The 15,348-nt window shown below is 37.0% G+C and overlaps 1 protein-coding gene across 6 annotated transcripts; it reads left to right on the forward strand.

The window, feature by feature from the left end:
• The first annotated feature begins 5,431 nt into the window (after nucleotides 1-5,431).
• On the forward strand, nucleotides 5,432-9,839 carry LOC106406866. Of its 6 annotated transcripts, none has more exons than XM_048760456.1 (5): nucleotides 5,432-6,006; nucleotides 6,297-6,429; nucleotides 6,508-6,980; nucleotides 7,135-7,488; nucleotides 7,990-9,839. In XM_048760456.1, exon 5 carries the CDS (start codon nucleotides 7,999-8,001, stop codon nucleotides 9,265-9,267), a length of 1,269 nt encoding a protein of 422 aa, XP_048616413.1. In that variant the 5' UTR covers nucleotides 5,432-6,006; nucleotides 6,297-6,429; nucleotides 6,508-6,980; nucleotides 7,135-7,488; nucleotides 7,990-7,998; the 3' UTR covers nucleotides 9,268-9,839. The 6 variants fall into 6 exon arrangements, with proteins under 6 accessions (XP_048616413.1, XP_048616411.1, XP_048616410.1 ...); XM_048760454.1 differs by having other exon boundaries at nucleotides 5,434-6,006; nucleotides 6,508-6,740; nucleotides 6,921-6,980; nucleotides 7,131-9,839; XM_048760453.1 differs by having other exon boundaries at nucleotides 5,434-6,006; nucleotides 6,508-6,740; nucleotides 6,921-6,980; nucleotides 7,135-9,839.
• The last annotated feature ends 5,509 nt before the right edge of the window (nucleotides 9,840-15,348 follow it).

Consider the following 15,348-nt stretch of genomic DNA (forward strand, 5'->3'; position numbering starts at 1 on the left):
CGGCTATAGCTGGGACCACTACCACGGTTATAGTGGTTCCCTTTCCCACGGCCGTGTGAGCTATAATTGCCACTCCCACCACGTCCTCTCCATCCACCACGGCCTCCTCTACCATAGCCATTTCCATAGCCATGTGATTTATCATGATGGACGTGGTTACTTTCTTTGGTGGGTTCTTTCTTTTCCTCTACAGCCTTATTGGCTTCAGGTAATGGAGTTGATCCAGGAGGTCTCATCTCACTGTTCCTCATGAGCAACTCATTATTAGCCTCAACTAATAATAGGCATGAGATCAGATCAGTATAGGTGGTGAAACCTTTCTTTCTGTATTGCTGTTGCAGCAACATGTTGCTAGAATGAAATGTGGAGAAAGTCTTTTCCAACAAATCCTTCTCTGTTACAGTCTCACCACAAAGTCTCATCTTGGGGACAATTTTGAATAGAGCTGAGTTATATTCATCCACGGTTTTGAAATCATGGATTCTCAGATGTTTCCAATCATATGTAGCATTTGGTAGTAACACCGTTTTCTGGTAATCATATCTCCGCTGTAAAGCGGTCCAAAGTTCTAGAGGATTCTCAATAGTGAGATACTGATCTTTTAAACCCTCAGTGAGATGATGGCGGATAATACTTATTGGCATGTATAAATTTATGTCATTCTCTTTGTTCCCCTCGATGATAGTATCACACGGCTATGGGGATGATATGCAATGAGGCCACACGACCTAGGTGATATATGATGCATAGCAAACTTAGGATTTAGATGATCTATATGCAGCAAAATTATTATGCACTAAGGCCACACGGCCATACTATCAATATACAAACAAGGCCACACGACCATGGTGCAATTACTAGCATACGAATTCACTAAGGGTTATATAGCAATTTAGCTTTCAATCAAAGGCAATGAATCAGAATTAGGGTTTATGCGGATTTAGGGTTTCAGAAATAAGTCTGGTCAACTTAGGGTTTAGGCTTTCAGATTAGGGTTTAAAAACAATTAATCTAGCCACTGATCCTAAACTTCAAATTAATTTAGAAATCTAGCAATTAAATTTAGCAGTATGCGATTTTAAGGTTTCAAAGCCTTTAAGGTTTCATATTCGATATTAGGGTTTTTAGAAAACATGTTATGAGATCAATCAAACTATCAACCTAACTCTTAATCAACAAGATCAATCAAAACAAATAAGAATCAAACAGGCTTCAAGTCAGATTTATAACATGTTATTTAGGGTAAAACGAATTTAGGGTTTTCAGAAAACAGAAACAGATCAGAAGGTAAAATATTCTAGCAACCTAAACCTCAAAACATTAAAAGATTTAATCAAACAAAAACAATCATCAAAACGGATTCACATTAGGGTTTAGGGTTTTGATTCGATTTCTAGCAATTTTAGGGTTTACGTTTTTTGGGTTTTGATTTAATCATAGATCAAGGGAGATTTAAGCACATGATATGATCATTGGATCATAGGGTTTTGAGATTCAAAACCGATTAGGGTTTTGAGTTTAGTTGATCAATAGATCAATCTCGATTTAGGGTTTGGGGATCGAACTTTTAGAGTTTCGATTTACTCATTAGGGTTTGATCTATTATCCTATGGCTTTTATCATAAAGATTAGGTTTTATGGTTTCATTCTTTATCAATCAACCCAATTTGATTCATATGTTCTTAGAATTCGAATTACCTTTAGCTTAGTTGATTGTTGAAACCGGACCACCAAAGAATGAACCTCGATCTGGACAGGAACGGGACGCGAGCTGGCCTGGACGCGAGCTTGCCTGGAACGGATTGAGGCTGAGATCACGAGCGGCTGATCGTTGAACGGGAGCTGTTGCTGTCGGATCGCGAGCGGCTCTGATGCGAACGGGACGCTTGCTGTCTGGAGCGCGAGCTGTCCTGGATCAAGAGCTGAGGCTGAGTTCGTCTGAAGCTGAGACGGGAACGCAGGGTTGCTGATCGGGAACGCGTAGGATCGGGATGCAATCGGGATTAGGGTGTTCACCGGGTAGGATTAGGGTTTATCGATATTTGGTTTTATCTTTAGGGTTTTAGAGGTTATTGTGTTGATAACATGTTATAAAACTAAGGGGAATAGTTTGTATATTTATTCATAAAACATATGATTCCTTTATATAAGGATTAGAAGATATAGAAATATGGAAAGTATCCAAAACCTAAACCAACTATGATTAGGAAAACTACTAAGACAAGAGAAAGGAAAAACATCCCAAAGACTTAGCCGCCCATGTGTATGAGCCGAATATGGTCTTGGAAGATGTTATGGTTATGGGCCATCCACAATATGATTTATAACCGTTTCTGAGGATTTTTATATTTTCCGCAAGCTTTTGTATCTGATAATGTATTTTTTTTTGTCAACAGATATTATTAAAGGCTTAAAGCCCAAACAAGGTAAACCGAAGGTCCATTACAACCCAATTCATAAACTGATTTCAACAAAAGATGATAACTACAATATTAAAGAAAAACGTGGAAACACGTGTTCTCACAGGCGGTCTATCTTCCGATCATCTCTCCGGTAAACTTCTCGGATGAGACGCATTAGCTTTACCGCTTCCTTCGAATCTACCTTGAACTCTTCATACAAAGCTCGCCGGTTCTTGTAGTTTGATCTCCGAGTGGTCACTGATCCTTAATTCCTGGGAAAACTGATGGATCTAAAGACAGATCATCTGTCAGGACGTTTCAAAGAAACCCTGACTTTACTTAATCTGCTTCAAAATCAACCAGACAAATCCAACACCTTCGATTCTTCAACCAAAAGGGAGCATCTTCCTATCTTTCTCTTTAGGAAGAAACGATTACGCCCCCTCGGATGAGATCTGGCACTCGGCTAGTACCAGAAGCCAAACACAAGTTCCGGGATTTATGGTTAGATCTTGCATGAAGGGAAAGTGTCCAAGCAAATCAGAGAAAGAAATAGATTCGTGAACAGTTCTGATTTGGTTGAACAAAAACACACCAAAAGATCGCCTAGCGAAAGTGAAAATCCGCAACCGGAACAGAAGTTCGATCAACAGATCGAATATTTACATACAAAAAACAAAAAGATAAAATATGGTAACCGGCAGCGAGAGCCACCGGCTACCGATCGACGATGGTGATTGAAGTTTTCTAGTGAGAAGTTGGAGAGAGTAGAAAGAGAAAAAAGATGTATAATTTTCAATTATCCGATAATGTATTTCACTCTTGATCTAATATTATCATATGAAAAAAACCATCTATGTGTGTTCACCAAAAAAAAAAAAACGTCCCCACGATTCATTTGTGATTTTGCTGCTCATCATGTATAAATACAAATTATTTTTAGGTTAGAAATATGATTGTTTAATATTAGATATATATATATATATATATTTAATGTAAGTATATAATTTATATTTTACGACATGTTTTTAATATTATAATAATATTTGGATCATATTTCCAATAAGAATCAGGGAAACCGACGATAATATTAATTATTAAAATCATAAACTAAATATAAGATAAAACTTAATTATGATATTATAGATATTGCTAATATATATCTACAAATTAAATGTCTTAAATATAATGATAAGTATATTCATTATAATTTTTTTTAAATAACAGCATAAATATCAGTTGAATATGTTAATGTTTATTAATTATCTTAAATATCATAATACACATATATAATAAAATAAAAGTTTAAGTATTAATATTAATCACACTAATGATTTATCCTAAATTTATATAAATATTTTATATCTTAATTTAAATTCTGCAAAAGAAATTCTTATTTTCAGATAATAACAAAATATATCTATGAATTATCTTATTTTTAAAATATGTTTTTAATAATTTATTATATTAAATTATGATTAATTATCTAACCGGAGAAATTTTATGTTTACCACTTTCATGGTACTATTTTTCATTTTTCCACCACTAAAGGAACATTTTCAAATCATACTAATATATAATAAATAAAAAATAATTTTTTTTATTGTTTTCGAATTATATTTTTTCAAATTCGACCTTATTTATATTTTTTTTTTTGAATTTGTTTTCCGAATTTTTTTATAAAATTTCTTTTTTAAAATCCAAAATTATGTTTGAAACTGTTTTTTAAAATTTTTTATATATTTTTTAAGTATTTATTTTTATATTTATTAGATCCTAAATTTCACATTCCAAAAACTCTATCCCACCCCTCAACTCTAAACCCTAAGTCTAGATTAGTTAATCCTAGGGGGTATAAGTGTCTTTTACCTTTCATTAAAAGTGAAGGTAAAAGTGATTAATGTAAACATGAAAAGTGGTACTATATGAGATATTTGTGGTAATTTCTCCTTATTTTTTTATGTGTAAAAGTTCATTAAATTATGGAAATTTGTTAATATCTAATGTAAAAATATTATTAGAAATATTTAATAAAATCATTGACTCACCTAAAATTTTGGAAAATTCTTTATTATATGATAATTAATAAGATAGTATCAAATATTTGTTATATATGAAATATTGTAATTATCATGTTTCCAAAAAGGGTTATTTTAAAAATATATAAGTATTTTAAAAATATTTATGAGAAAACATTAACTAAGCCAAAAGTTATAGAAAACATAACAAATCAAGAAATTCACTTCTTAAATAATATTACACAAAGTGTTTTTTCCCGCTCATGCAGACATAAGCTTCTTATCAATACATATTAGTTTATATCTTATTAATTAAAAAAAGACAATATGATAAATTATTATTTATGTACTTAAAAAATTTAAATTAAACATAAAATTACTTATATATGACAAAAAAAAAATCTATCAAAACATATATGCTTATTGTTGTGTTGATATTTTCAAAATACTCACATATTAAAAAAAAATTTTATAGAAATTTTTTTCCTTGATTATTGTTTAATTATAAAATGTTTATATCTTAATTTTTTTAAATTCTGTAATAGAAGTTATTACTTTCAGATAATAACACAATATATCTAAAATTATCTTGCTTTTTAAAATATATTTTTTGATAATTTATTATATTAAATTATGATTAATTATCTAATATAACAGATAAGTCTAATATTATAATATAATATTTTTTATTAATAATATAATAAACTTTGTAAGAAATTCATTAAGGATAATATTGATATTAATCAGTTATGTTGCAAAAAATCACTTCGCAAATAATAGAATATATATATATATATATATATATATATATAGATAAATTAGCCAATAAATTAAAAGTTGTTACGATTTATTGTAAACTTATTTAGAAGCAAAATTCTCGATTACGCACTCATGTTATATCAAATCCAGTTCTCACAAACGAGATCCATCCCATGATGCAACATACAACAATTTTAAAATGACCAATACCGAAGCAGACTTAGAACATGATTATCGCAGATCCTAAGTGGAGGGTTTTAAACAAAATTTGTGATTTAATTAAATCAAAGAAAAGAAAAGGAGAATTACCGATCCTTAATGGAGTGGTTTGGAAACCGATTTTTATGGGAGTTTTATAACCACGTGTCAGCATCTCGTTTTTTTTTTTTTTTTTCCTTTTTCTTTTGTCTCTTCCTTTCTTTTTCTCACGGTTTCTCGAGCTCTTGCATTCTACCTCAGAGGAGAAGAATCCAGACCAACGACGGACGAGGACTGTGTCGGTCCAATCGACGTCTCCTCCGTCTTCTCCGTCAGAAGAAGGAGCGGAACTCACCGCCGACTCTCTCGGTGCTCACCGCATCTCCTCCGTCTTCTCTCATCTACGCCGTCAGAAGAAGGATCGAAATCCACCACCAATCGACGAATCTCTCGGTATTGATGGCGTTTCCTCCGACTTGTCTCGTCTTCCACCTATTCGACAACTCTCTCGGTCATCACGGCGTCTCGTCCGTCGGTTCTCGTCTTCTCCGACGTGCGACGACTCTATCAGTCCTCCTGGCGTCTCCTCCTCCGGCAGGCAATGTCTTCAGTTTGGAGATCAGCTTCTGGTAAGTATGTAACTTTCTCACTTTTATCGTCTGGATTAGTGTGCTTAATTGTTGCCCTTTGATTCATGTAGAAATAATGGTTGAGTAGTTTGACTGTATTTGTTACAATATCGACCCTAAAGCATGGTTTCAATACAAATATGTAGTGTATGTTGACTGTGAATATCTACATTTGTTTGATATCTGGTTTGTTTTGTTTTTTGCTTGTTTCCTCTGCTATTATATTTCTCAATTTGTTGACCCGTTCTGTTCTATGTGTGTATATTATTAAAACGCAATCAAATCTCTAGAAGTCATCTGTATTGGTGATCTGAGGTGGAGGGATTGGTTCACCTGCATTATTGTATCATGAAGCTTGTGGTGTGGTATGGTTACAGACTTATCGATCATAATGTTGTTGAACTCAACAATGTGCATAGGCAGGTATGATTTTCTTTGAATGTTTAATCATTGGGCAGGTTTTAAGTAACACACATGCTAATAAAGTTGCATCTAGTGCAGATAATCACTATTCGGAAGGAACATGAGGTTAGGAAGTTGAATCTCAAAGCCAAGCACGAGGAGAAAATGCGACAAGCTCAGATTCAGTTCTTGTGGCTACTCTCAGCCAGTCTCATCTCATCTCTTTTATTATGTTACTCGGTTTATTAACTTAATTGGCTGATCCAAGAAAGTTTGTGTAACCTTTTATTATGTTACTCGGTTTACACAACATCTTCATCTTCCAACAACATGTATGTTTCAAGTTTCATTATGTATGTTTCAAGTTTATGTGATCTGTTCTGTGTGAAATGTGAGACAAAGAAACTCAAGTTTATGCAAAGCAAGAGAAGTCACGAGTTTTTGTTCTTGTATAATTATGTAAATGCTTGTCCTTGTGTTCTCTATCTCATGTTCTTGTCTTGGTATTTCAGGTCCAAAAGAGTGTTCTTGTCTTCTAAGAATGGCATTGACATTGGCATTGAGACGATCAAGTAAGGTTTTCTTGTTTATGTTTCTTCCTCTTGAGTAAGTGATCTTCCTCAATTCTTCTAAAAATTTTAAATTTTTTTGTAAGAACTTTTAATTAAGAAACTCCGATTGAACCACTCAAAATGATTAATGTTTAGTTTGGTAATGAAAAGCCAGGCGGCGATGGCGACTGTGACTTTTTCTGCGACATGAAGATTGGATCGATCAATGTTGTTTTGGGAATATTGGAGGCTCAGATTGATGAGGAAATTGGATTTTATGGCTCTACTGAGGAGTTTGGATTGAAATCACAAGGGGGAATAATGTTTTTTGGGCACAAAAGGACAGGATCCGATTGGACTTTTCTGATGAAGACGAATCATGGCATAAGGAAGGAGGGGTTCCTCGGTTGATTGTGATTGTGCCAGATCTATGGATAAGGAAAGGGGAGACGAATAGAGGGCTCCAAAATTTAGACAAGGAAGGTGGTGGAAAAGTTTATGGCCAGTTTGATTTGATAGATCTCTCAAGGTACGCTTGGTTTGAGCTGGGAAAAAGGATTTTTTTGAATCAGATCTCATATTTTCTCTAGTGATTGAATAGGGTATTATTCTGCAAAATCTTGATCGATTCAGTATTAGAAAGGAGATACGGACTTTGTTCATATATGTTTATGTGTTTTGCTTTTTGGAATTTTTCTGGATTCCCAATTAGTTATACTCTTTACCATTTTGAGTTTAGAGGAATCTGGATTGGGAATTTTGAAGATATAACATATCAGAAGGGGGATATTAGTACTATTGTACAGATAATAGAGAATATTCTCATATCCAGTAATTTATGCGGAAGGATATCTGTTTCTATTTTAAAGATTTCATTGGAAGTCGTTATGATTGTGTTTCAAGGCATATATATACTAGAGAATGCGTGTTATGTTTTCATCATTCTCAGTTTCTCAGCTTGCTCTGTTTACAATCCGATATCAGATTCTCATTTTTCTTTTCTCTCTATTTTTGGAGAATTATGACTCAGGGGCAGTGGATGGTTAAGTCTGGTGGTAAAAAGGTGCAGGCCCCAAGTATGGGATTGAAGATCTCGATCCCAAAGTTTGATAATTCAGTTCTCATTACTGAATACTCAAAAACGTTGATTGGGAGATGCATGAATCCTTTCAAGCAGGAGATGAATGCGCTACTGTTCCATCTACCAAAGATCTGGAATGTCGATGAGAGAGTGGTGGGCGCGGATCTGGGCCTAGGACGCTTTCAGTTCGATTTTGACCAGGAGGAAGACATTGTTGAGGTGATGAAGAAGGAGCCCTTTCACTTTGATAACTGGATGCTGTCTGTTGTTCGTTGGGAACCGGTGATGGAGGAGAACTATCCTTCCAAGATAACATTTTGGGTGCGTGTCATTGGTGTCCCTCTGCACTTTTGGGCTGTACCAACTTTCAAAAGCATAGGCGAGGCACTGGGGGAGGTCCGAGGAGATGATGATATTGACATAGATGAAGGGAAGGTTCGGGTGATCATTGACGCTATCAAGCCTCTGGTCTTTTTGGTTACTGCAGAGTTCCACAGTGGTGATGAGTCAACCATCGCTTTAAGGTACGAGAAACTGCACGGGTTTTGTCGAATCTGTTCGAGTTTGTGGCATGATCAGTTTCCTTGTCCGACGGTGAAGAAGAGTACTGACGAGGAGACTGAGGTGCAACCTCCAAAACCGGAGCAGGACCCAGCCATGTTAAGCTACAAGGGAGCAGTGGAGTCACAAGGAAGAGAGCTTGGTGGTGATGCGAATGGGAATAACCGAAGGCTAGGCCATCAAGTCCCGAGAAATAGGGACTACAAGGGCAAGGGTATTGCTTTTGATAACAGCAAATATGAGGGCAATAGTAAGTCGGGGTTTAAGAGGTCGTACAGAGATCAAGACACGGGCTACTTAAGGAATCTGAGGCAGACTGGGAGGTTCCCACAATCAGAGGCTCCAATGAGGTACGCTATCGATACACGGGGTTTAAAAAACATCAACACTCAAGAGATGGGGCAAAACTTGGACGAGCAACAAAAGCTTATGCTAGATGCCTTTAGGAGCGGCAAGAGTGAAGAGACAAACCAGATATCAGACTCCACGGCTCGTAAGGCTCTCAGCTTTGAAGGAAACATCTCCGGAACTGCTATGGAAGGATTGGGTGGTACAGATGTTGCGAGTGGTATAGCGGGTGCAAGTGTGGGAGAGGAGGACCCTAAGGCATTGAAGGAGAAACTCCTCCCTGAAAGACATGGTGCTGATAAAGCAGATGGATCTTAATAAAGAGGAGAGTGAGGGAGAGAAGATTGAGGAGATGGAGGGTCTGTCTGAAGAAATAGATTCAGAGTTAACTGGTGATGTAGCGCTTACTGAGACAGGGGAGCAGGATGGCTCAGAGCATGTGGGTGATGAGGTTTTTGCAGAGGCTGATTTCGATGTGGAGGAGGATGATCAACTGATGGAGACAGAAACCCAGGAGGTCTTGATTGAGTCTGAAGGCAAGGAACGTGGACGTGCTAATAAGAAGAAGCAGGGGAAAGTTAATGGAGCTGCTATGGGAGGCTCTCTTAAGAAGAGATTGGTGCAGAGTGTCGTCTCCCCAAGGAAGAAGCATACTGTTAAGAAGGGCAGCAAGGTGGGGGAGAAGGATGCACTACCCCCAGAGAAGGCTCCGGTTAAGCATGTTCCTGATCAGAACTAAAGTGTTTTTAAGGTCTTAACATTTAATGAATAAGTGTTGGGAAAGAGTTAGTAATTCCCATGATTTTATTGTTGTGTCATTTTTGTTTCCTTGTTATGATTTTCCTCTGAAGTCTTCAGGGTGTTGGAATAATAAATTGGATTTATCTTCAGTGGTCTATAGCTTTTCTTTTACGGGGTTATCAAGGATGGGTTTTCCTACGGATTCTTTGTCTTTTGTAAGTTATGGGGACATGTATATTTATATGGCGAGGAGTCAAGCTGAGCATAGGACTCTGTCTTTCTGGCTTATGGGGCTCTCAGGTTGTAGACGGCAATATATTGATAGAGAAACGAGGTATGTTGGGTTTCATCATTCTGTTTTAAAATATAATTTAGAACAATGTTGGTGGCTATGGAGTTGTGTTAATGGGTCTATTTGGAGCGTTCTATTTTTGCAGTGTAACGGAATGTTTCTCTTCTGGACAAGGCATTTTGCCATCACGATATTTATTGAGATTATTAAGGAACATCAACTTCTCCAGATTGTAATGAAACATTTGAATTGGCGCAATGGGTACTGGCTGGTCTTGAGCTGTATAAAGAACATGCTTTCTCCAGTTGAATATCAGGTGGTTTGTTTCCTCTGGCTTCTTATGGTGTGTCTGAGTAATGGTGGGATTCAGATTGATATGTGTTATTGTGATTTTCTACCTCTTTTGATACGCTGGCAGTGCACTTGTTTGTATTGTCCTGATGATTCTTTTTTTGCGGGTCTTTTGTGTAGTTTTGAGTTGCGGTGGAAGAGTTTTTTTCAGGGACAGATGCGCTTGGTTAGCTGTGGAGGAATATATATTTATATGGCAAAGAGTCACACTGAGCATAGGGCACTGGTATCATGGCCTATGGGGCTCTCAGGTGATCATTGGTGCTATATTACTAGAGAGATGAAGTATGCGTGGTTACTTTTTCTTATTTTACACTATAAGTGTGAACAATAGTGGTGGGTTTGGTTTGGTGTCAGTGGGTCTAGTTGGAGCTGCTGGATAAGGCTTTTTGCCACAGAGTTTATTGAAATTGTTAAGGTTTTTCAACCTTTTAAGGCTGTGATGGAATCTTTTAATTGGTGTACTGTGTTTTGGCTGGTATTGAGCTGCGCAAAGAATAGATCACTTCTAGGAGATTATCATTTGTTTTGTTTCTCTTGGAGGTTTGGGGTGTGCCTGAGCAGTGATGGGATTTTGCTTGATATGTGTCACTGTGTCTTTTTATCTATATGGATCCATTGGTGGTTTACTACTTCGTACTGTCCTGGTGCTTACCTTGCAGATGGAGGTTGGCACCTTAGGAAGCGTATGGAAGATATGGCACTGCATAGCTTCTGTAAAACATATACGAATCCATATATGGGACATCAGTCTATGGAGTGGAGTATTTATGGCAGTTATGACCTGAGAAAGGACAACTTAAATTACGCCAAGCATTACATTTCGGTTGTGCTCTGGCGAAGGGATTTAAAAAATTTGCAGATGCAAATCAAGTGCCTTGATGATCGGAAGACTCTGTCGGCTTATATCCTTGTTTGCAGAGTTACAGCTTCTGTAAAAATAAAACATTTCTATGATCTTTGTGTGGAGATTCGGTCTTCCAAAGATAAGATATGTTGGGTGATGGGCATGCATTGTTTTCTTTTTCTGGATTTTGGACCATTTGTTTCCAATGATGTAGAAATTTTGGGGTCTCTCTCTATGCTGGGTGTTTGGTCTCAGATGTTTTTGCAATGTATATGGTTTGTTATTATTTTTCTGAATGTTTGGAATTTCGGTGATTATATGATGCCCCTTTGCCAATCTTTAACGGCTGAGGTGGTGGCTATGTTCTTTAAGCGCTCGGATAAATGAAAATCTTAAGTTGGAATTGTCGAGGCATGGGCAGCAAATGGACTATTAGTTATTTGAGAGAAATTTGGGGGAAACATAGACCAGCTTTTCTTTTTCTTCCAGAAACTAAACATAAATTCGAATTTGTGCAGTCTTTTCAATTTCATTTCGGGTATTCTCATCTTCATACGGTTGATCCTATTGGGAGAAGTAGTGGTCTGGTTTTATTCTATGATTCTACTTAAGGTCAATATTATTTCCTCGAACAATAGAATTATAGATGTCGAGACAGAATATAAAGGAAAGCGCATTTTTCTTTCATTTGTTTACGGTGAACCAAATCAAAATCTAAAAGATCAAGTCTGGGAGAGGCTTACAAGATTAGGGATTTCAAGGGATGAACCCTGGTTTATTATTGGCGACTTAAATGAAATTACGGGTAATCATGAGAAACAGGGAGGAGCTCTTAGACATGCGGATACGTTTATACAATTCAACAATATGATAGAAAATTGCGGTCTGATGGAATTTCCAAGTCTTGGAAATACTCTTTCTTGGAGCGGACGAAGAGCTGGACATGATGTTAAGTGTCGTTTGGATAGATCATTGGCAAATAATGAGTGGCATAATCTATTTCCTTGCTCTTTTGTTGAATATTTGGGCATGATTAGCTCTGATCATAGGCCGATTGTGGCTTCAATAGAAGATAAAGTTCTAAAATTTCGGCAGCAATTTAGGTTTGATAAGAGATGGATTGGGCAGGATGGATTGATGGAATCTATTGAACGTGGGTGGGTGTCACAGAGAGGTGGAGGGAAAAAGAGTATAGTAGATAAGATCCATAATTGTCGGCATGAGATTTCGGTTTGGAGAAAGGATAATCCATCTTATGGGAAAGAGAAAATAGATACCCTACAGAAGGCTCTGGAGGAAGTTCAAAACGATATGACGAAACCTTATGAAGAGGTGGTCGAAGTCTCCCGGAAATTAAAAGAAGCATATCGAGATGAGGAATTATACTGGGAACAAAAGAGTAGGACTTTGTGGCATACATGTGGAGATAGAAACACAAAATTTTATCATGCTTTGACCAAACAGAGACGAATACAGAATAGAATTATTGGTTTATACAATGAGGATGGGGATTGGATTAACTCTGAAGCTGACATTGAGGGAGTGGCGATGAAATATTTCAAGGATTTGTTCCACTCTACCTCACCTTCGGAGTTTGATAGTTTTCTAGCGGAAGTTCCCCAGCTGGTAACAGCTGTACAGAATAGTAGGCTCACAGCTCTGGCTTCAGAGGGGGAAGTCAGAACGGCTCTATTCATGATGCATCCTGAAAAATCTCCTGGCCCAGATGGGTTGACGGCCTTATTTTATCAACAGTCTTGGTCAGTAATTAAGATGGATGTGGTTAATATGGTTAATGACTTCCTTAGCTCGGGAAGTTTTGATGATCGGCTAAATATGACAAATATTTGCCTTATTCCTAAAACAGTAAGGCAAAATAGGATGACGGAGTTGAGGCCTATTAGCCTCTGTAATGTCGGCTATAAAATTATATTCAAGGTTTTGTGTCAGCGATTGTAAGTTTTACTGCCAAACCTTATATCAGAAACCCAATCGGCCTTTGTCTCAGGAAGGATAATTTCGGATAATATTTTTACTGCTCAGGAGATGTTTCATGGACTGCGAACAAATAATGCATGTAAAGAAAAATTTATGGCAATAAAACATATATGAGTAAAGCTTATGACAGGGTAGAATGGTCCTTTATGGAGCGGTTATTATTGAAAATGGGTTTTTGTTCGGTCTGGGTAGCCAGGGTGATGACATGCATTTCTTCGGTTACTTATATGGTCTTACTTAACGGTAAACCTAAGGGAAGCATTATTCCAAAGAGGGGTTTGACACAAGGGGATCCCCTATCTCCGTATTTATTTATTTTATGTACAGAAGCTCTTATTACAAATATTAGGAAAGAGGAGAGAGAGAAAAGGTTAACAGGACTTAAAATATCGCGAGGAGGACCTGCGGTCTCACATTTGCTCTTTGCGGATGATAGTTTGTTTTTTCTGCAAGGCGAATGTGATTGAATGTGATGTTATCCTCAAGCTCCTCAAAGACTATGAAGCTGTGTCGGGCCAACTAATAAATTTTGATAAATCATCTTTGCAATTTGGTCATGAGGTACCAGAGTCACAACGGGTGGAAATTCAAAATAAACTTGGCATAACTAAATTGGGTGGTATGGGAAATTATTTGGGAATACCAGAAAGTTTGGGTGGATCTAAAACACAAATTTTTGGTTTTTTTTAATGAAAGAGTTAATAATAAGGTGAACAGTTGGACTGTCCGGTTCCTAACTAAGGGCGGAAAAGAGGTGATGATAAATTCAGTGGTGTCGACAATGCCAAATCATACTATGTCTTGTTATAGATTACCAAAGACATTTATAAAGAAAATTACAGGGGCTATTTCTCACTTTTGGTGGGGCAGTGGCAACAATAAAAGAGGTATACATTGGTTCTCCTGGGATAAAGTATGTAAATCTAAGGAGAAGGGAGGTCTTAGCTTTCGCGATCATCAAGATTTTAATACGGCCTTATTGGCGAAGCAATTATGGCGGTTGATAGATAAACCAGACTGTTTGTTTTCAAAGGTATTTAAAGGTCGATATTTTCAGAATACTGATCCATTGGATCCTCACAGATCTTATTCACCTTCCTATGGTTGGAGAAGTATCTGCTCAGCTAAATCTCTGGTTAATAAATGGCTAATCAAAAGAGTAGGAACATGACAAACTATCTCTGTATGGAATGATCCGTGGATTCCTGCTCCTCGCCCGAGGTCAGCTAAACCAAAAACGCTACCCCAATTTTTAAATCCTTCTTTGAAGGTGGATCATCTCATCGATCCGTTGACTAAGTCTTGGAATGTGTATTTGCTCAATGCATACATACATCCGGATAATGTTAAGATTATTAGAGGCCTGGCTATAAGCCGGAACGATAGGAAGGATTCTTATGGGTGGTCATTCACAGAGTCAGGAAAATATACTGTTAAGTCTGGATATAGGGTTGAATCATTATTTCCAGATAAGGCACATGATTTAGTTCCTTATGGTCCGAATATCAAACCACTTTTGGCTTTTTGCTGGAAACTTAAATGTCCTCCGAAATTGAGACATTTTGTTTGGCAAGTTCTCTCATGTACTATATCGGTTGCAAAAAATTTAAGGTCACGGGGGATTAATTGTGATACCCGATGTAGTATTTGTGGTACAGAAGAAGAGTCAGTTAATCATGCTTTATTTGAATGTCCTCTAACTCTGCAAACTTGGGCTTTATAAAAAATCCCTTCAGCCCCTGGTGTTTTCCCAACGAATTCGGTATTTACCAATATGGATTATCTCTTCTGGAGATTGCCAAAAGAGCATGATTTTAGTAACTTTCCATGGATTATGTGGTACATTTGGAAAAATAGAAATAATAAAGTTTTCAGTGATAGGGATGGAAATCCTCAGGAAATACTTAGATATGCGGAAGTGGAGAGCGAGGTATGGGCGGAGGCTCAGACTACAATTCCATAAAGACAAGTTTTGTGCCCACAAAACTTTGAAAGGAAAGCATCGGGACAGTCAAAAATCTGTTTTATAGATGGTGCCTGGAAGGAGAATGACAAATTCACGGGGCAGGGATGGTTCTGCAGAGAAGTAGGATCAGAAGAGAAGATGATGGGGGCGATGAATCTCCGAAGAAGCTTATCAGCTCTACATGCCGAATGTGAAGCCTTGATA

Source organism: Brassica napus, chromosome C6 (genome assembly GCF_020379485.1).
Source record: "Brassica napus cultivar Da-Ae chromosome C6, Da-Ae, whole genome shotgun sequence".
Lineage (NCBI taxonomy): Eukaryota > Viridiplantae > Streptophyta > Magnoliopsida > Brassicales > Brassicaceae > Brassica > Brassica napus.